This window comes from Podarcis erhardii, assembly GCF_964252035.2.
Source record: "Podarcis erhardii genome assembly, chromosome: 13".
Taxonomy (NCBI): domain Eukaryota; kingdom Metazoa; phylum Chordata; class Lepidosauria; order Squamata; family Lacertidae; genus Podarcis; species Podarcis erhardii.
Genome location: NC_138502.1, coordinates 24273499 through 24295521, shown reverse-complemented (window position 1 = coordinate 24295521; position 22023 = coordinate 24273499). Strand labels below are relative to the sequence as shown.

The 22023-nt window shown below is 41.0% G+C and overlaps 4 protein-coding genes and 1 pseudogene across 5 annotated transcripts in view; 1 reads left to right on the top strand and 4 right to left on the bottom strand.

Annotated features, from left to right (window-relative positions):
- LOC309327030 (vomeronasal type-2 receptor 26-like) overlaps positions 1-22023 on the top strand; it is a gene marked incomplete at both ends in the record, with an annotated part of 336857 nt that overhangs the window by 295746 nt on the left and 19088 nt on the right. The window lies entirely within an intron of this gene.
- On the bottom strand, positions 101-1039 carry LOC309327512 (olfactory receptor 12D1-like; the record flags this gene model as incomplete). Its single annotated transcript, XM_081836814.1, has 1 exon — positions 101-1039. The coding sequence occupies one exon, from the start codon at positions 1037-1039 to the stop codon at positions 101-103; it is 939 nt and encodes a 312-aa protein (XP_081692940.1).
- LOC309328462 (olfactory receptor 12D2-like) lies at positions 4969-5927 on the bottom strand (the record flags this gene model as incomplete). Its single annotated transcript, XM_081838460.1, has 1 exon — positions 4969-5927. The coding sequence occupies exon 1, from the start codon at positions 5899-5901 to the stop codon at positions 4969-4971; it is 933 nt and encodes a 310-aa protein (XP_081694586.1). The 5' UTR covers positions 5902-5927.
- LOC309328461 (olfactory receptor 12D1-like) lies at positions 9239-10177 on the bottom strand (the record flags this gene model as incomplete). The annotated part of the gene is made up of 1 exon (XM_081838459.1): positions 9239-10177. One exon carries the CDS (start codon positions 10175-10177, stop codon positions 9239-9241), a length of 939 nt encoding a protein of 312 aa, XP_081694585.1.
- Positions 14882-20837, bottom strand: LOC309328460 (olfactory receptor 12D1-like; annotated as a pseudogene). Its single transcript has 2 exons — positions 20516-20837; positions 14882-15500 (listed from the first exon to the last, which is right to left on the bottom strand). The product of its transcript is annotated as an olfactory receptor 12D1-like (transcript).

Sequence of the window (22023 nt, the reverse complement as noted above, 5' to 3'; positions counted from 1 at the left end):
TCCCACAAAGTAAAACCCAATTGTCTTTCTCTTGCAGTTGTGCTACAGTGTGAGTTCCTGCTCTGGTGGTTACATGTCTAATTACATGTCTCATTTCCTTTCAGTGAAAAATGAAATACTTTTTCCCCAGAATCTTTAGCAGGGCGGCTTTGACTTCCTGGTTCCTCAGAGTATAAATAAGTGGGTTTAAAAGTGGGGTGACTGCACTGTATATGAGGGTCACCATCATGTCCCTTTGAGAAGCATTACCCACAGAGGGGAGCATGTAGTTAAACAGAACAGGCACGTAGAGCAAACTAACCACCATCAGATGGGATCCACAGGTGGAGAAGGCTTTCTGCCGACCACTTTGGGACTGCACTTTGAAGAGAAGAAAAGTGATAATGTAGAAGTAAGAGAGGAGTATGGCAATAAAAGGACCCATAGCAACACAGCTGGTTACTGTGTTGAGGAGCATAAGGCTGAGGTAGGTGCTACCGCAGGCTAGTTTCAGCAAAGGTTTGATATCACATAAAAAGTGTTCAATGCGGTTTGGCCCACAGAAGGGGAGACGGGCAGTTGCCATTGTATGCATCAGGGCATGAAAAAAGCCAGCAGACCACGTGGCTGCTGCCATGAGTTGGGAGACCTGCTTGCGCATTATGATGGTGTAACGCAAGGGGTTGCATATTGCAACATATCGATCAAATGCCATGACATCGAGAAGAATACCTTCACTGCTGCCCAGGAAATAGAAGAAGTGGAGCTGAGCCATACAGCCACCAAAGGAAATTTTTTGCGTCTCTGATAGAAAACCAGCCAGCATCTTTGGAACTGTGGTGGTGGAATAGAAAATGTCAAGGCAGGAAAGGTTTCCAAGAAAAAAGTACATGGGAGTGTGAAGCTTTGGTTCAGCTATTGTGACGAGCAAAATAGCTGCATTCCCCACTAGGCTGGCCAAATACATCATCAGGAAGATGGCAAAGAGTATACACTGAAGCTCCCACACATTGGTCAGGCCCATTAAGATGAATTCTGTCACCTCTGTTTGATTCTCCATCACTAAAAGGCAGCAGAGAAAAATAAGGTGAGAGGAGGTCACTGTAGAGTGCAAGTAATATCCATTACCTACAGTATATAAGAAAATTGTTCAGAAAGAAGTGTATAAAATTGTTCAGTGGAATTGTAGGAAGGGTGAAAGACTGTTAACATGTACATAAATGATAAAGATGACACAGAACATTTCTATTTAACTCTAAACCCACCTTCATTCTGTTTAGGGATTTTTAAATAATAATAAAAATATTACAACTACTTATGAGAGTCATACCGTTCTCAAGTTGCCTATTACTTGTTCATGGCCACATCAAAAGCTGAACCTGAGTGCATCAGCACTCTATCCACCTGCAATTTCTAGAAAATGGTATTCAGAGACATGCTGCCTCTGACTGGGGAAATAGAAAATGGCCACAGTGACTAGTGCCCACTCATACTGTAGCTTTGTAGATTTCAAAACAGTTGATTACATCATCAATGTGGAAATTGGTTAGAGAAGCTGTCTGCAACCAACATGGATTCAAGACACTAACAAAAATGCTCTTCTCTTGATATTGGAATATGTTTGTTAAAAATAGTATGCCGGTATCCAGTGGTGATGCAGCTTTTTGGCCCTTTTGTTTTTTATTCCTTAAAAGTATGAAGGTTTTCATACATGCATCAGGTGCCTAACAAATACCAGGAACCTGCATTGTAACATCAGAGTCTATCAACAGAATTCATACTTTCAAAAACAACATGGGGAGCAAACACAACCGTCTTCCAAAATTAACACTTATCTGAATGGTGCAACTATAGCCTTATAATTTGTACAAAGATTGATATACATGCACGTGCAGGCATAGTGTGTATATAAATTCATCTATTTGTGAGCATCAACATACCAAAATGTATCCTATTAGAAAAAAATGGGAGAAATTTGTGTTAAAATGATGCTGAAATTTCATGAGGACTTTTCTTTTTTAAAACAATCACAAACTTGATGTGGAAATGTGAATAACCAAATTTAAGACTGAAAAGATGAGAAACTGAGTGTATGGGATAATTATTCCAGAATAATTATTGTGATTTTGGTGATCTGGCATGGTCAACTCTTCCTGTCTCTGATTATCTCTTCCTTGCACTGGTTATCTGTGTTTTATTGTTTTCTCTGTCCTGGTCAGTAAAAGCTTTTGATGTATGGCATGTATGGCCTGGCTTTTTGTCTCGTAGCTGAGCCTGTATAAACCCTAACAGGCCACAGGTCTATAAAATATCTAGTTTTGGGGAATAGAAGTCAGAAGTTCGGCACAGTCTATTGGCCGCAGAGCTGTGCATTAAAGGCTACCTAGGGGTCACTTCTCCACTTCTTCAGGGCATCTCAGTGGCAGATTGAAGTGCTTGCTTGGTAATGTATATTTTGCTTGCTGTTTGGAATAAAATCTGTAATCTTCTCACCCACTTGTGTTTATATTGCTTCTGATCTAATTTTAAAGAACCATCTTGCATTTGGCTAGACACTGAGAGAGAAAAAAAATTGAGATATTTGCTTATCCCTGACAGATACAGATACAAGGTGAATCTTGTGGCCTATGTATGCTTCGCAGCATTAGATACAATGAATTATTGTAGCTAGTGCACACCCATGAAATCCAGACATTCTAGCTAAGCCACCTTATTTGCATTGCAAAAGGGGTTGGAGGGCCAAAACAATGACAAAAATATTTGGAAAATGGGTAGCAAACTTGATTGACACACATTGAGCTAAATACTCTGATCATGCTGCAGGCAGCTCCTACCTTGATGAGCCCATTAGATAAGACTAGAAGTAAACTGAAGTTTTGAATGCTGTAAGAGGTATGAAGGAAGCCATATGTATTTAAACGTGACAGGAAAATGTCTGTTTGAACTCTGATGGCTGTTTGAACACCACATGGCTTTTAAGCCTAAACCCTAATATGGAACATGTACCCAGCCAATTAAAGATTTTTGCTGTCATTGGGGAAAACAACTACAATAATCAAGTTAGGGACTCTTGATTATTCAGATGGGAACTGAGTGCAAAAGAATATTGGTTTTAAGAAAATAAACCATTGCTGCTTCTGATTGTGAAGTTTATGCTTTTGAGAATAAAATAATGTGTGACATCGGTTAATTCTAACAAGTTTTATTTAATGGCTTTTTTTTTTTACTGTTGTAGCATCATTATATCTGGTTGTTTCAATAATTTTTAAAAGACTCACATTTCAGAGTAGAGGGTCTGTTATAAAGCACCATTATTTTCCCTCCTTGAAGACTGGTACACAGTGCAGATTTTCTCATTCCCTTTCATTTCACTCACCCACAAATCTCTACCAACCTCTTCTGTAATAAGTTTGGGTTCAATGTATTGAGAAAATGGTTGACATGGTGGTATTAAGTAACACTTAGAACAAGCAATAATTTTCTACTGGAGCCCTTTCAGCAAACTAGGATCATTTCATTTTTGCTCCATTTATTATATTTCTATGCTGCTTTTCACTCACATGAGTTAGCACTATCCAGAATATTATTGGAAATTGATTTCATTAAACCATACGCTCATTTTATTATGCTGTTTAAACTGAGGTAAGGTGCTTGGATGAGAAATTGTTGACTGTAACATGGATTTTATTATCAAGCAAACTCAGTTTTGGACATCTAGTGCCATTGGGCCCAGGTTCAGATGAAACAAGGAAATGGCTTAGCTCTTAGCAACAACACAAACAGGAAGAAGTGAAGTATCCACAGTTTCAGCTTTGTTGTAATGCAAGAGTAGGGAACCTCCACCACACAGGCCAATCGTGGTCTACCGGGGGTTCAAATTTGGTCCGTATGCCATTTCTGCAAATCATGCTCACCTATCAATCAGCTGATGTCACAAGTGATGTCAGCTGGTAGGTTGGCGCTTCTAGTAAAATACTAACTTGCATGCCTGTTTCGTACTGGGAATAACCCAGGAAAGCAGCCCCAACTTTTTGCAGGCATTGCCTGTGGCAGGGATTCTCCTGCCTACAACCTTTTTGTTTTGTTTTCTTGGTAAAATACTGGTTAATTTCTCCACTCCACTCTCAATCACTTGACTGGTAATAGGTAATGGAAGTGTATAAACGATGCCTTAAAGCAAGGATGTCCAAATTGGCAGATGCTGTGATTTCCCCAAACCACACCCATGTATCAATCAGATGATGTCACAAGTGAGAGGGAGGGTAGAGATCAATTCTGGCTTAGCTGTGGATGCAAGTGTCCCTCTTTTATGCTGGCATCAACAGTGAGAGGGGCTTCTCCTGCATGCGACCAATCCTTCAAAGTACAGCCTTATTTCTCCTCTCTCCATCACCTGATGGAGAGGGGATAATCAAGGCTTTACCAGTCAGATACTTATAACTCCCAAAAGCACCAAGTAAAGGGCAGGAAACACCTTACACTGTGATTCCCAAGTGAGTGAAAGCTTGGGAACCCTGCAGAAGGGATTTTCAGTGGTGGGAAGAGTAAAGCACCCATCCATCATGATTGATGAGCAGATTGATGAGCAGATTTCCCACCCACCTGTCAATCTTGGGCTCCAGAACCCAATAGGTTCTCCACCCAGGTTTAAATTGACATGAATGAGGACACAGCATCTACTTTTTATAGTGCTTTGATAAGTAAATGGTACATTGCCTTTCACAACAAGAGATAAAGTATATTTGAATCATTTCACTTAGGAAACACATCAACAGAACTTTCAAAGAAAGCTAAGAGACCATGATGTTCATATGGTTTCTTAAGAGTGGTGGCTTATATTATGCTATGTTGAAACAAAAGATTTTAGCTGATCTCAGAGACCTGCAATGATGTCCCGCACTATAAAATCCATTTATTTCTTGTTATTCTTCTTGTATTACTGTAGTAGTTTGAGTTTCAATTTTGGTGTATGCTTGTCCTAGTGTAGTATTATTCACAAAGTCTTTTTTGATTTTTTCCTTTCAGTGGAAACTGATATATTCTGCCGAAAATCTTTACCACAGCAGTTTTGACTTCCTGGTTCCTCAGTGTATAAATAAGTGGGTTCAAAACTGGGGTAACTGCACTGTATATGAGAGTCACCATCATTTCTCTTTGAGAAGCATTCTCCACAGAGGGCAGCATGTAGTTAAACAACACTGGCACGTACATCAATCCAACTACCATCAAATGGGATCCGCAGGTGGAGAAGGCTTTCTGTCGACCACTTCGGGATTGCACTTTGAAAAGAAGAAAAATGATAATATAGAAATAGGAGAGGAGTGTGGCAATGAAGGGTCCCATGGCAACGGAACTAGCTACAGTGTTGAGGAGCATGAGATTGAGGTGGGTGCTCCCACAGGCCAGTTTCAGCAAAGGCTTGATGTCACATAAAAAGTGTTCAATGTGGTTTGGCCCACAGAAGGGCAGACGGGCAGTTGCCACTGCATGCATCAGGGCATGAAAAAAGCCAGCAAACCAAGTGGCTGCTGCCAAGAGTTGGCAGACCTGCCTGCGCATTATGATGGTGTAACGCAAGGGGTTACATATTGCTACATAGCGATCAAATGCCATTACTCCAAGAAGAATGGCTTCACTGCTGCCCAAGAAATGGAAAAAGTGGAGCTGGGCCATGCAGCCAGCAAAGGAAATGGTTTGGACTGGCAACAGAAAACCAGCTAGCATCTTTGGAACAGTGACTGTGGAAAAGAAGATGTCAAGGCAGGAAAGGTTTCCAAGAAAAAAGTACATGGGAGTGTGCAGCTTTGGTTCAACTATTGCAACAAGCACAATAGCTGCATTCCCCAGTAGGCTGGCCAAATACATCATCAGGAAGATGGCAAAGAGTGTACACTGAAGCTGCCAGAGATTGGTCAGGCCCATCAAGATGAATTCTCTCACCTCTGTTTGGTTCTTTGTCACTAAAAGGGAGGAAGAAAGGTAGGTGAGATCACTGTAGAGTATTATTCACCTGTACCAGAAATCCATACAGACATAAGCAGATAAAACTAATTCTAAACACCCTTAGAGAAGTGATTTTCTTTTCCTTCAGCCATTTTCATTACTTTTGAGATCCCTAGTCATATCATACAGATGAATGACTTGTAAAATCTACAGACTTTTTAAACATGCAGAGAAGCTCATGGGACACTCTTCCTGAGCCTTTACTCACAAGAACATTTATCCCAGCATCCTGTTCTCACAGTGGTAGGCCAGATGTCTATTTCCAGGTCACAAGCAGAACCTCAGTGCAGCTCCACTTTTTCCACCTACAATTCCCAGAAAATGGGGTGGAGGAAAACAGTGGACAAAAACCATAGCCAAAATGGTTAAGTCTCTTAAAAATAGAATCTAGCCAGACTCTGTATGAGAGAAAACCAGCAGGAAGCTGTTAATGAAAAATGCTGTAAGCTTTCTAAAGAATAATGAAGTACAACTATCCAAAACATCATTAACTTGCATTAACGATACATTTTTGAGTTTGTGTAAATAACATCTAGAACTTCTACATGGTAATTACAGAAATGCAAAATGTTGGAGAGTGCTCTAATGTATAGGGAAGTTTTTAACGTTTAATGTTTTATTGTGTTTTTAATATTTTGTTGGAACACGCCCAGAGTGACTGGGGCAACCCAGTCAGATGGGTGGCATAATAATAATAATAATTATAATTATAATAATGTCTCTTTTGCAGCTCAAGTAAGGTATTAACTGTATGTTATACATGCAGGCTTTGCTGCAAAATTCTCAATGAGTCTCTGCTTAAAAAGCACATCTGAAGCACAGCAGAAGGTATTCTGCCTCTAGCAACATTAATACTGGGAAATTAACTCCCAGTATTGATTATAACTCAGTTTCAGTATTAAAGACTTCATAATCCAACAAAAGCATTGTTTTGTCCTTGTTTCTGTTACCCACAGAAACAGACACTGAGATATGAATATTTCATTGTCCATCACACAGGAATAGCATTGCAGGGATTAGATTAGATGATCCTCAGAATCTCTTCCAACTCTTTGATTCTATAAGACACTAACATTTTAGTATCTGATTCCATAAATAACTACGGCAGTGGTGAAATGAAGGGGTTTAGCCAGGAATTTTGCCCTGGGTGAAGCCTCTAGAACAGTGGTTCCCAACTTTTTTTGCTCATGATCCACCTAAGCCACCTAAGCCTCCTAAGCCTCTCGGAAATCCTGATTCCCCACCCCCACCCCAGTGACATATAATTCTTATTATTCAAAAAGTGAACTCCTATTAACTTGGTCTAATTCATTCTCAAATTGCCACCCTTAAAAATCGCCCTTGTGGGGCATGTGCCCCATGTTGAGAACCATGGCTCTAGAGCCATTGAAGCTCTGAGCCTCCAAGCAATAAGCCTGGTCTGCCCAGTCACACAGACCCCACTCTATAGCAGTTTTGCTTTGCCTTTGTTGGCTCCCTCGTGTGACTCTGTGCCTCAGTGGAGTTGGAAAGCAATGAAGATTTTTCTTTTCGGTTGCAACAGAGTTCTCTCCCTCCTTGCAAGGAAGACCCAGAACAAAGGTGTGTAACAACTTTTAAAGACTTTAGAAATACATACAGAATTCCTTTAACTAATGTCTAAAATATAACTACTAATTTCCCAGTCACCCTACATATGTAACAGAACCTTAGGAAAACGTCAGGCATGCAATGGACGGGCACTTCCTCCTTGAAAATAGATTCGCAAAAAGAATTAATGCAACTTATATGGAACCTAAAGTGACTACAAAGCATAATTTCCTGAAATGAGTAACCTGGATAAAACCCTTTCCTCTGTGTTATCATAATTAAAATTTCATTTTTCTATTGTGTGCTTTAGTCAGGTTTATCAGCTGTAGATTTCCACAAATGCAGACTGTCAGCACAAACTTGTATACTTTCATCCTTGGAGTAAAGAATGGGATGAGCATACATTTCTTGATTAACAGATAGCTATATAGTGCATTCTTTCAAGCTGCAGACAGCACCTACTTTGATAAGTCCGCTTGTCCATTGAACTTGAGACTGCATTAAGTGGTATGAAGGAAGTACAGTATTTAAAGGAGACAAAGCAACAACAACAACACTCTGATTGCTGTGTGAGCCCACACAATTTTAGTATGCAACATGTGCCCAGCTTGTTAAGATTGTTGGCCGCCGTTGGGTAAATTAGCTACATTCATTAATTTAGTGCCTTTTGATTGCTCATGTGGGAATTGAGTCCACAATGCTCTTTATTTTGAGAAAATAAACAATTTGTGCTTTCGATGATACAAAGTGTGCTTTTGAGAATACAAAAATTATGCAATCCATATATTCTGCTACGTTGTTTTTAATGACCAAGATTATTTTTAACATCATCAATGTTTGCTCGTTCAACAATTTTTTAAAAGGCTCACATTTTTTAGTAGATAGTCCATCTTAACACCATTCTCTCCTCTCTTTAGAAGTTGTGTGCCCAGGCCCCACCACATGCAATGATTCCTGATTTAGGAAAAGAACCAGTCAAGACACAACATTTACATTTTGGGGTCAAAAAAGTCCACAACTTTTATTCATTGCAAATGTAATAGGTTTGGCGTAGCATTGGGTATAACCATTAACATCCAGCCTGGCTGCTGGAAGTATTTCCAAAGGGGTTTGCCCCTGAGACCAGGAGGACCTATAACATACATCAAAATGGGTCACCCCCACAAGAGAACCACCTTAAGGGGTTCAATGACCATAGCTCCCTCCTAGGCATCTTCCTGGATCCCTTTAATGGGATACCTCTTTCCTTTGGTGGAACAAGCAGAGGATTACAGCCTGCCCTCCACCAAGACTAAGGCCAAGCAAATGCCTAAACTGCCACATGAGCCAAGCACTTTTGGCTTGTCATCAAACCAATCACATTTTCAACCAGGCCTTTAAGCCTCCGGGCATTATTCCCTGCAGCTGACAGGTGGACACCGTCATGTCTAAACAAGACCTCTGATTTGTGCAAACCTGTTTGGGGACACCACAGCATTACCTCCTTTCTAACAGTTCATTAGAAACTGTTTTGTGGGTAAGTTACATGGCATGACTCAAAGTTCGAAAGTATGGCTCAGGCTACCATCTTTGATTTATTCCTCAGCATCTCCAGGTAAGACTAGGAGAGGACCCTGTCTTACACCCTGGAGAGCCATAATCAGTTAGTCAAATAGAGCAATGATCCAATTCTGTATAAGCCAGCTTCCTATGTTTGAAAGATAATTTTTCTGCATAATATTTTCCTCAGAGCAGATTTTACCTCTTGATTCCTCAAAGTGTAGATCAAGGGGTTTAAAACAGGTGTGACCACACTGTACAACAGAGTGATGCTCATTTCCCTTTCCGAAGATTCACCAGTAGAGGCAAGCATGTAGTTGAAAATAACTGGAACATACAAAAGTGCTACCACTGTTAGGTGAGAAGCACAGGTTGAGAAGGCCTTCCAACGGCTCTGCCATGACTGGACTTTGAAGAAGAGGAAGGAGATGATATAGAGATAAGAAAGGAGAGTGAGAAAGAAGGAACCTAGAGCAATGCAACTTGTGACAACATTGAGGAGGGTCATGTTGAGGGCCGTGCTACTGCAAGCCAATTCTAGCAGGGGCTTGATGTCACAGAAAAAGTGCTGGATAAGATTGGGGCCACAGAACCACAGCCGGGAAGTGACTACTGTGTGCATTAGGGCATGAAAGAAGCCTGCGGCCCAGGTAGCCACAGCTAGTGCAAGGCAAGCCCATTTATTCATGATGATGGTGTAACGCAGAGGGTTGCATATGGCCACATAGCGGTCATATGCCATGACTCCCAGAAGCATGCCTTCACTGCTGCCCAGGAAGTGGAAGAAGTGCAGTTGAGTCAGGCAACCAATAAAGGAGATAGTGTTGTGCCTCTTTAGGAAGCCATTCAGCATTTTGGGTACAGTAACTGTGGAGCAACATATATCAAGGCAAGAGAGATTTCCAAGGAAAAAATACATGGGGGTGTGAAGGCGTTGCTCAACCAGGACTACTGCCAAAATGGCCCCATTTCCTAGCAAGCAGGCCACATAGAGCAGCAGGAAGACTGTGAAAAGCATGTGTTGCTGTCTGTGGTCATTTGCTATACCCAAGAGAATGAACTCGTAGACCTCTGTCTGGTTCCCCATCTCTGTGCAGATAAAAAAAATAAAAATGGGGGGAAATAGGCCAGTGGTTTTAGAATGGAATTAGAAGAGAATGTACTGTAGTGATGAATGAATTGAAAGACAATGGATTGTGGTGTTGAGACTGAAGCCATGAAGGCAATTTGACAAGGCTTCTTTCCCTGGTCAGTTTTAAAATTAATTTTAAGGAAAACAATATGAGATAGAAAGGCTGGAAGATTATTTTCAAAGTATGTAGTATTTCAGCAGAAGTCCAGAGTGTTGGATTAAATAATCTCCATCATTTCTTCCATCTTCATGATGCTAAGTAGAGCGCTGAATGCAGGGTGGAATACATCTGATGCGATATTTATCTCACTCTGTCATTCCTGAAAGAGTGATGAATTTTCATTAGCGCAGGGATAGTCAAAGTGGTGCCCTCAAGATGTTGTTGGACTCCAACTGCCACTAGCTCTAGCCAGTTTGTTCAGGAATTGAGTGAGTAATAGCATCTTCTGGAGGGTACTGCATTGGCCGCCCCTGAATTAGAGAAACACAGTTAGTGACATATTGAATAATCAATCACATTTTGTATGAAATGAGTTTGTTAGAGTCTCTTCTATCCTACACACACTCTCTTTCTCTCTCTTGCTATTCCCAGGTAGAACACCATTCCCACTGTGGGAGAAGTGCAAAGCAAAAAAAAATTAGTGGTTGCACCTTCTCTCCATCACCTGTTAACACTTCACTGTCTTGTCCAAGCAATAAACGTATCCCTCACTTCTTTTTCTTGCTCTGAACATAACCAAGGAATCACTTTGCATTGCTTTGTCATTGTTTTAGCAACCTTTGTAAACCTGCCTTACATCACACTTACAGGCTTGGGCTATCTATTGCATTGGTCTGTGGTTATATTCCCCTCCTTCCATTTCATATGCACATCCTTTAAAAGACTCAACTCACCAGAGTGCTCACCAAACAACCAAACTGGCTTCTTCAGATGTGTCCCATGTTTCTTTTTGTTCCCCCTTCCTTTCATTTGTTAAATGTGTAGAAAATAACAAAAACAACAAGTGTTCCATAAACTACAAAAAGGTTTGTTCTTGTTGATTCAGACTGGCAGCTTTAACTGGCCCCTGTAGCTGTGTCATTATGGGAAGTTTGATGTCACTTTCCCCCCAAGAAAAAAGACATTGAGTTAAACATTATTAGCTGCAAAGTTGCTCAACATCAAACTGCACTTAAAGTTACAGTACAATGGGACAGCTGCAAACATGGGAAACTCATTGCCCCAGTTGCATGCAAAGGAACAAAGAAAATGAAAGATAGTGAAATTTATGGAAGGTCCATATTATACACCTAAAGCATGTTCAGCACACATTTGAAACATTATTCACCACAAAAATTGTAGGAACTATAGTAAGGTTACCAGATTTTTTTCAAAGAATCCGAGGACACTTTTTTTTTCAAAGAATCCGGGGAGAAAAAGGTTATTTTAAAAAGATATTATTATTATTATTATTATTATTATTATTATTATTATTATGAAGTAATATGTCCTCTTCTGTGGTCTCCTCTGTCACATGGCATTCCTCTAGGCCCCAACCTGCTCTCTTGGAGTGCTAGCCGCTGTGGAGTAGGCTCAGCTTGGGCCTGGGCTTGGCCATGTGTCCTTGCCCTCCCAGTGCTCTCCTACTTCTCCTCTTCAGCAGCAGCAGTGGCGCAGCAAGTTCAGGGCTCACCTCTTTTTTCTCCTTCCTCTTTCTCTCCCTCCCTTCTCCTTCTCCTCTCCTCCTTCTCTCTGCATCAGCTCTGGGGTTTTCCTGGCCCCAGAGCACCACTCGGTAGTCGGTCAGGTGGCCAGGTGCTCTCGCTCCAGGCTCGATTTGGATTGGAGGTGTCAATGGTTTCCCCAGTTGATGCGCCCAGCGTCTCCAGTTCCCCCTTGGCAGTGGCTGTGGCAGTGACAGTCTCAGCAGCCCGAAGCCAACCTGGTAGCGCAGTTGGCTCTGGCTGGCTTCAGGAGCTGCCCGCTGCCATGGTGCCCGCCATTTTGCCTTGCCGGAGGTCCCCATATGATGTGTCTTGTGCCGTTGAACCAATCACACAACATTCATTCCCTGCTAATAAATCTACAACACCTATATTATAAATCTGGGGACATTAAATGAAATCCGGGGACATTCCAGGGACAGATTTTGTCCATGGACAGATTTGTAAATCCGGGGACTGTCCCCGGGAAACAGGGACTTCTGGCAACCATAAACAGAGCTACTCCATCTCAGAGCTACCATTTCTAGCACTCCTAAGAACTTACACTTCCCAGGGTTGTTTGGGAGAAGTCCTGTGCTTTAAATGTGCACCACTTGTGCTTTAGATGTATAGTGCGGATTACCCACTAGTTATTAGGCAACATTTAATCAGATAAAGATTTTTACTTGGCATGGAGACAAGTGTTTAAAACTGTTAATTGCTGAATATCAATTGTTAATTGCTGAAGTAATTGTTAATATTGAAGACTAGCACAACAGTATTACTACGAGACAGAAAACGAGACATGATTTACATGTGCAGACTGTAAAAATCATGCTTTGTATCATTTCCCACATCTATTCCACTTTTTCCACTGTGTGAACTGTACTCCTAATTTTTAACTCATTTATTCCTTTATTTCTGTAATGCAACCCATAGGGGAGAATAAGGTATGAAGGTATCTGAAATTTGCTAAGTAGATGGGATGTGGGTGGTGCTGTGGGTTAAACCACAGAGCCTAGGGCTTGCCGATCAGAAGATTGGCAGTTCGAATCCCCACGACAGGGTGAGCTCCCATTGCTCGTTCCCTGCTCCTGCCAACCTAGCAGTTTGAAAGCACGTCAAAGTGCAAGTAGATAAATAGGTATCGCTCCGGCAGGAAGGTAAACAGCGTTTTCATGCGCTGCTCTGGTTTGCCGAAGTGGCTTAGTCATGCTGACCACATGACCCGGAAGCTGTACACCAGCTCCCTTGGCCAATAAAGTGAGATGAGCGCCGCAACCCCAGAGTCGGTCACGACTGGACCTAATGGTCTGGGGTCCCTTTACCTTTACCTTATTTCTGGATTTTCCTGGGATTTCATTACCGGGATTTCAAAGGTGGAATTGACATCCCAGAGTCATTTCCAACAGGCTCTTTATATTGGATCTTAGACAAGTTGACCGAAAATTGTAAGTTTTTTGCGTTTTTGTAAAAAAAGAAAGAAAAAAAGCTCAATAATCTTGGAGTTTGTTTAAAAACAGCTCAATTTTTTGAAATATGGCAACCCTGTAGTTAAGGGATCCACATACTGAATGCATTTTTGTTATCTTTTTTAAAAAGTTGCTTGCTTCTGCAGCTCTTACCTTAGCAAACTATATACTTCTTTCAGTCTAGATATTCAACTTGTAAATAGATTAAAATCCACAGAACCAGAGTAAGATATTATCATCAGTTTGCCCACACTCATATTAAAGCAGAGGAGAGATATAGCTTCTTTGTATACTTTTGAGAGTGCTCATTTTATCACATCTACCCTCCTTTGGAAAAAAAAAAACCAACCTCCCTTTAGAGATTTTTCATGTCATATGAGAATTCCTTTGTTTTTGAAAACATAAATGATTAATAAGGTCTTTTGAGATGGTATGTTAATTGTTTGTTTTATATGATATTGTCTAGAGTGAGAGAGAAAATTTTGAGCTTGCTGATGAATTCTTGTTGATGAAAACTTGCTGATGAATTCCAGCTATGAAATTTCATGCTGGAGTCCATCTTTGAAATTCTTTTGTAGTTCTTCTCAGGCCAGTAACTTTTTTACCCATTGGTTTCTTCATGTTGCCTTTTTTAATATATCAGATCTGTATCCATTTATTAGTTTGGGAAAGGCTCATCAGTTTGTTCTTTGTAGGCAGCAAATGGGTATTGTTGACAACTAAAGGAATATATCGTATTGGTTGATTTTATCATGTCTCATAATACTTTTGAAAATAGGGAAATTTCACCCCAACTTTCATTTCCTTTTTGCCTTCCCATCCACATAATTTTGGTGAGCTCAGTATGAAACTTCAATACGTGGAGTTATTAAGTTATAGTGGACTTGTGTTGAGTTAAACTGGAAACGTGTTTATAATGTTATCAAGACTAATTTTGGGAACATGCTTTTGTTAAATACTATGATTGTTCTGTTAGGCTCTTAAAAGTGATGTAAGCTTCAGACAAAGTTCCTCAGTTTATTTATTTGCATTTATTTATTAAATTTTATACCACCCTTCATTTGCATACCCTCCAAAATTTCTCCAATGAAAGTAGGGACATCCCATTCCATAATGATAATTTTACTATTTATACCCCACACATCTTACTGGGTTGCCTCTGGGCAGCTCCCAACATACGGTACATAAAATCATAATAAAACATTAAAAAAACACATTTCCTAAACAGATTGCCTTCACATGGCTCAGGGGTCAGATACCCTCCAATATTTCTCCAATGAAAATAGGGACGTCTTAAGGAAAAGTGGGAGATTCTGGGATCTTATCAGAAACCAGGATGGCTTCTCTAAATCAGGGATGTCCCTGGAAATTAGGGACACTTGGAGGGTCTGCATTTGTAGATCTCAGGGTGATTCTCAACATAAAAATACACCAAAGAACCACAAAAATATAATTAAAACCAGAACAAGAACAAACCAATAAAGCCTCTTTTGATCATTTCCTTTCAGTGAAATGTCAAAAACCTTCTTCCCAGAATCTTCAACAAGGCAGTTTTGACTTCCTGGTTCCTCAATGTATAGATAAGTGGGTTCAAAACTGGTGTAACAGCACTGTATATGAGGGTCACCATCATATCCCTTTGAGAAGCATTACCCACAGAAGGAAGCATGTAGTTAAACAACACTGGCACGTACATCAATCCAACCACCATCAGATGGGATCCACAGGTGGAGAAAGCTTTCTGCCGACCAGTTTGGGATTGTGCTTTGAAGAGAAGAAAAATGATAATGTAGAAGTAGGAGAGGAGTGTGGCAATGAAAGGTCCCATGACAATGCAACTGGTTACAATATTAAGAAGTAAGAGATTCAGGTGAGTACTACCACAGGCCAGTTTCAGCAAAGGCTTGATTTCACAAAAAAAGTGTTCAATGTGATTGGGCCCACAGAAGGGCAAACGGGCAGTTGCCACTGCATGCATCAGGGCATGAAAAAAAGCAGTAGACCATGTGGCTGTTGCCATGATTTGGCAGACCTGCTTGCGCATGATGATGGAGTAACCCAAAGGGTTGCATATTGCTACATAGCGATCAAATGCCATTACTCCAAGAAGAATGGCTTCACTGCTGCCCAAGAAATGGAAAAAGTGGAGTTGTGCCATGCAACCGCCAAAGGAAATGGTTTGGACTGGCAACAGAAAACCAGCTAGCATCTTTGGAACTGTGGTTGTGGTAAAGAAGATGTCAAGGCAGGAAAGGTTTCCAAGAAAAAAGTACATGGGAGTGTGCAGCTTTGGCTCAACTATTGCAACAAGCACAATAGATGCATTCCCCAATAGGCTGGCTAAATATAGCATCAGGAAGGTGACAAAGAGTGTACACTGAACAGCCCAGAGATTGGTTAGGCCCGTCAAGATGAATGCTCTCACCTCTGTTTGGTTCTTCATCTCTAAAAGACAGCAGGGAGAAAGAAAGGTAGATGAGTACCATTCAAGCTATTTACCTATACAGTGGTTCCTCTGCTTATAAACGGGAACACTTCCGGGGTGCCGTTCGCACCCTGAAAAGTCCATAAGTAGAACACCACTTCTGCTTGTGCGTGTGACGGGATAGAGCACTTCTGCGCATGCGTGAACCGGCGAACCCATAACCTGGAAAAAGGCAATGTGAAGCAAATGCAACTCGAGGTATGACTGTGTCTGAAATCTCTACAAACATAAGCAGATAAAACCCCAGTCTAATTCTAAACCCACTTACATTCTTTATAGGGAAATGATTTTATTTTTCCTACAACCATAATCATTACTTGCGTGCCCAGGTGTCGCACAACCCTCCAACCTGTCTGATGCATAACAGTCAAGAAACAGTATTTTTGGTCAAATCAGGGACAATTTTATCGCCATCCCAGTCGCAGAGCCATCCCCTCCTACCCCCAGAAAAAGACACTCACATTTTAGCATATCATTACATAAATAACTACAGCAAAATTGTACCTGTGTTCTCCTTCCAGTATGACTCTTTCAGGATCATCTGAAATCCACATTTGGACAAATAATAGTTACAGATAGCATTGATCAAGATTAATGTTTACCAATTAATTAATGTTTGCCAATTCAGTTTTTCGAGTTGCAGCAAACACTCATTTAAATTATTGAACCCAAGTTATGTTCATTAACTTCAAATGGTCTTATCGTACTAGCACTAGCACCAGTTTCAACCCTTTGCTTTACTTTATCATCATGAGCATTTCATTTTTCTATTGTGTTCTTTACTCATGTTTATCAGCTGTAGTTTTCACAAAAGCAGGCTGTAACATGCATAATTTCACCCTGGGAGTAAAGAATTGGATGAACATAAATTGCCATATTAACATCCAGCTATATAGTGTGTTCTTTCAAGCTGCAGACGGCGCCTACCTTGATGAGTTTGCTTTTCCCTTAAATGACTGAACATGAGACTGATGTTAAGTGGTATGAAGGAAGTATTTAAAGGAGACAAAAGAAATACACTCTGATTGCTGTGTGACCCCACGTGAATGTGTAAGCCTAAGACTTAATATGCAACATGTGCCCAGCTTGTTAAAGATTGTTGGCTGTCATTGGGGAAATCAGCTACATTCATTAATTTAGTACCTCTTCATGTGGGAATAGAGTCTATAAATCTCTTGGTTTTGAGAAAATAAACACTGTGTGCCTTTGAGAATATAAAGTGTGCTTTTGAGAACACAATTTGTGGAATCAATAAATTCTGCCAAGCTGTTTTTAATGGCCAATTTTATTTTTAGAATATTATTTTATAAGGCCCACATTCTTGAGTACAGAATCCATCATAATGTAATTGTATTTGCGCCTTGGAAGCTGCGTACAGATTTTCTCCTCATGTGCCCATGCACCACCACTACCCTGATGTCCCCTGATTTAGGAAAAGAACCAATCAATACACAATAATAATTTTGGGGGTCAAATAAGGCCACAACTTTTATTATTCACAGGTGTAATAGGTTTGGCAAACACACTGGGTATAACCATTAACACCCAGCCCAGCTGCTGGAAGTATTTCCAAAGGGGGTTGCTCCTGAGACGAGGAGGACCTGTAACATACAGTACATCCAAATGGATCACCCCCACAGGAGAACTGTCTTAAGGAGTGCTATGGCCCTAGCCCATGCCTAGGTGTCTGAAGAGTAGCACCTCCTCCCAGATCCCTTTAATGGGATACCCATTTCCTCTGGAGGCTCAGGCAGAAGCTTACAACCCCCTAAAACAAGAGTAGGGCCAACCTAAACTGTCATCTGAGCAACTACCATTATGTCTAAACACGGCCTCTTGTCAGGTTTCAGTGAATTCTGATCCTTTCCCCTCTCACAGTAGACAGTCAAGGAAGTAGACAAGGAAGCTCTTACTGAGTCTTTATTCAATATTCATGGCAAGAGGCCTCTGTACACTGCCTCTTAAGTTAATGGTGTTGCTCCAACTGAGCTCCTCCTCCCTCCCTTCCTAGCAACAGCACTTCACCTTACAGTGGCCGCCAGGGTCTAATTGTCTCTGAGTCCTTTGCTCTTCCACTTTCAATGCATGCCAGGTTCTGGGAGAAGGAGGGGGCATCAGAAATGCTGTTCTGTGAGAATGTGTCTCTGTCTCGCCCTTTTCTCCCAACACCTCCCAACTCTTCTGTTCACCTGTCTCTGAGCTGTGACCTTCCTCAAACCACAGCTTCAGGAGAAAGGGGGGGGCGGAGTATCCACCATTCCTCCTCAGTCTCATCCCCCTCAGTCCAGTCTCTGACATCTCTTTATCAAAGGTGGTGTTGGGGTGCCAAATCAAGAATCCACCCAATAACTCAACTTTGCATTTCACTGCACAGTTCACCTTCTTTCTTGCTTGAATTATACAAATTGGGTGTGGAACACCACACCATTGCCTCCTTTCCAACAGTTCAGACCCATTTGTGGGTAATTTCTCATTAAAAAGCAAATTAATTCATACTTTGTGAAGCAATCAGCAAAACAAAACACAGCCATGCTTTAAAATGGTAACTTCTTTGAATTTAGCAATGCCACCCAAGTAATATGTACAAAAATGCATACACCAGTGTAAAGTGACATATTTGTGGAAGTAGCACACAAAATTTTATTATAGTAGGGGGAAATGGTATATCAGGAGAAATCCCATACAAACATGTGGCAATCAGGAGAAATTCACACTGAAATTGGAGAATTTTCACGAGGACTTTAAATAATGCAAACTGATGTGGAAAGTGAAAATAAGTTGGGAAAATGAGAAACTGAGGGAAAATGTAGTTGACAGATTTGCTCATCTTAGCCTAGACAAACTATGTTCTGTAACCAAGGTGTCACAGGAGCCCCTCATTTTCCCAAGAGATTGCTTTTTCAGCTGAATGTTGCTTTTATTTGTTTATACCTGCTTACAATGATACCCTCTTTCCATCAGATCTGGGCTTTGGATCAGCTCCTAGCTTCTTGGTTTTATTCTCAGATGTCATCTCAGTTGCCAGGGTAGAATTCCAACTGCTGTATCACATCTGAACTGGATATGATCTGCATATGCACATGCTTCTTTTGATAAACTGAAAATAGAGTAGTGAGAGCATTTTGGCCCTTACTGCCAGTACAATGAATTTTGGACCTGCCAGTATGATATCTCTTCAGCAACACAGATTGCTGTTTCCCAAAAACTAACCATTTACACATACTTCTGGCAATGCAAGTACAGTCACATTCCTCCCTCCCTTTCTTTTTGATGAAATTACAGAGGCATATCAGTTCCCTTTATCCCACAGTGAAATAATTTTTGTTTTCAACATTGAATAAGGACCATGCCTTCCATCAATCAAGATCTACCCCAAAGATCTTACCTGCATTACATTGCAGCAGAGAGTTTGGCCATAGAGTATACACTTGCCTATGATCTACAGACAAGCCCTACAGGCATGCTCACATGGTATTCATATTTTAAAGGCATGTTGGCTTTTTCTGTGTGTTACATACATTTTTAGGTGTGTACAGGAAAGGGGAATCATCATAATGATTCATTATGAAAGTCTGTAGACCAAGGATGGGAAGCATTAGCTTTCCATTTGTTCTTGGACCACAACGCTCATATTCTTTGGTTATTGGCAATGATGACTGGGATTATTGGAGGTACAGTCCAAGAGCATCTGGATTGTTCTATATCCCTATTGTAGACCTTTTGTGAGGTTGAACCAGTTTCAGAGACCAGATCCATCCAACAGATTGTTACTTACTGTAGCTTGGAAAGACACAATATAAAAGACCTGTGGATTTGATCTGCTAAAAAGATTTACAAAATTCATGCCCATTGCATGAAAATATCCCACCCACCAATACAGAATCCAGCTATAGCTGCCCCCTCCCTTAGTTCAACACAGGAAAGCCTAAAAGTGGTTATGAGGATCTTTTGACATTCTCTGTGCCTAGCTGCATCTTATGACCTTCCACGGCCAATATCATTTCTCTGAAACAAGGGCAATAACAAACTATTAAGTCCATATTTAAGCCCTGCACTTTTGATTTATTAATTTCTTAATAGCAGTTTTCACTTCTTGATTCCTTAGAGTGTAAATCAGAGGATTCAGAACTGGAGTGACAACAGTGTACATGAGAGTGACCATGATTTCTTGCTTTAGGGATTCTCCTGAGGAGGGGGGAACGTAAGTCAAGATCGCCCCTGCATAGAAAAGAGTCACAACTGTGATATGTGAGGCACATGTGGAGAAGGCTTTAGCTCTGCTTTCCTTAGACTTTACTTTTAAGAAGAGGAAGGAGAGGATGTAGGTGTAAGAAAGAAATGTTAGGAGGAAAGGGAGCACAACAATTAGGCCTGTAACAATGTTGAGGAGCTGGAGGTTAAGAATGGTGCTACAGCACGCCAATCTCAAAAGGGGTTTAATGTCACAGAAGAAGTGCTGGACTATGTTGGGGCCACAGAAATGGACCCGAGACGTCATTATGGTGTGCATGAGAGCATGGAGGAATCCAGTGGTCCAGGTAGCCATGGCCAAGAAAAGGCAAGCCTTCTTGTTCATAATGGCAGTGTAACGCAGTGGATTACATATTGCTACATAGCGGTCATAGGCCATGACACCCAGGAGCAAAGCTTCACTGCTACCCAGGAAGTGGAAAAAATGAAGCTGTGTCATGCATCCAATAAAAGAGATTTTCTGGTATCCAAAGAGGAAGCCTGTCAACATCTTTGGTACAGTGACGGTGGAGTAGCATATGTCAAGGCAAGAGAGATTCCCAAGAAAGAAGTACATGGGGATGTGCAGGCGTGGCTCAATCAGTGCTATGAGTAAAATGATGGCATTCCCTACCATGCTAACAAAGTAGACAAACAAGAAGATGATGAAGAAGAAGGTTTTCCGTCCAGGGACATTAGTCAGACCCATGAGGATAAAATCATTCACATTTGTCTGGTTCTCCATCACTGAAAATAAAGGCAGAAATATTGCAAGGAAGCATCATTATGGCAGTCTGTTTCAGTTGTAAATGAGCAAAGATGAAGCCAAAGAAAGAAGTAAATCAGGTGAATGGGGGAAAGGATAAGTAACTCTAGAACATCAAAAATAGAAATTGGTCTCATAGACCTCAGTAAATCACAGCTAGGATACTCTGCCAAATCTAAATGATCCCAGGCTACACTCCTCTTGTTTCATTCCTGACTATGCTAAATGGTATGCATAAGATTTGGGGTGGGTGAGTAGAGAAGAGCTGACTCCTCAGTCTCCAATCTTCTCATATTAGCAAATTGCTCTAAAGATCAGCCTACAATGATTTGCTGGGCTTGTTGGCTCTTAAATGAAGAGTGAGAACTTGCATACACATAACAAAGACACTGGGTGCCACAAAGGCAAGCCCACCAACCAGTTTCCCAAGCAAAAATATGCTTCTGATGCTTCATGCCCATATCCATCACTGTCCTAATCAGCTTTGTACTACCTGTACATAACAGGAGCTGGGAATCACAAGTTGGGAGAAGAATATTGCTCTCAGATTCTGCTTGTATGCTTCCCATAGGTGTCTGGTTGCCCCTGTGAGAGCAGGCTACTCTACTATGTTGGCCCTTTGGCCTGACTGAGTGGGACACTTCTTGTGTTCTTATGTGACATTGGTGTGTATATCAAGTGCAGTTTTTTCTCACTCTAAAATCCTTGCACCTCTTTAGAAGAAGTTTATGTCTGCAAATTTTCATCCATTTCCGCTCCCCAAGTTATAAATGTTTGTTTCCCCATTATAGGACACAGGGCAAGCATCTGAAGCTTGGGAAAACAAGGCAAGCCACTCTCTAACAGAGCTGTCAAAGTGCGTCCAAAGCAATTGTTTCCCCCTACTCCTTTGATGCTCCAGTGGTAGTTATGACAAAAAATAGTAGTAATGCTCCCCTTCCACTCCGCTTCTGCTCTGCTATTATGAGACTGATAGATTTGGACTTGGCAGATCTTCTTCCATGACCACTCCTTTCTTTGACCAGATAGAATTGTTATTGAATTACAGAGCACCTTCATTGTTGCCAAAGACCTAAGGAAGGAGAAGTCATGCTGGAATTAAGCAAGGATGTTTTCTGAAGAAGTTGTAGGACTTCAGCTCCCATTATCCCTTATCGTTGGCCAT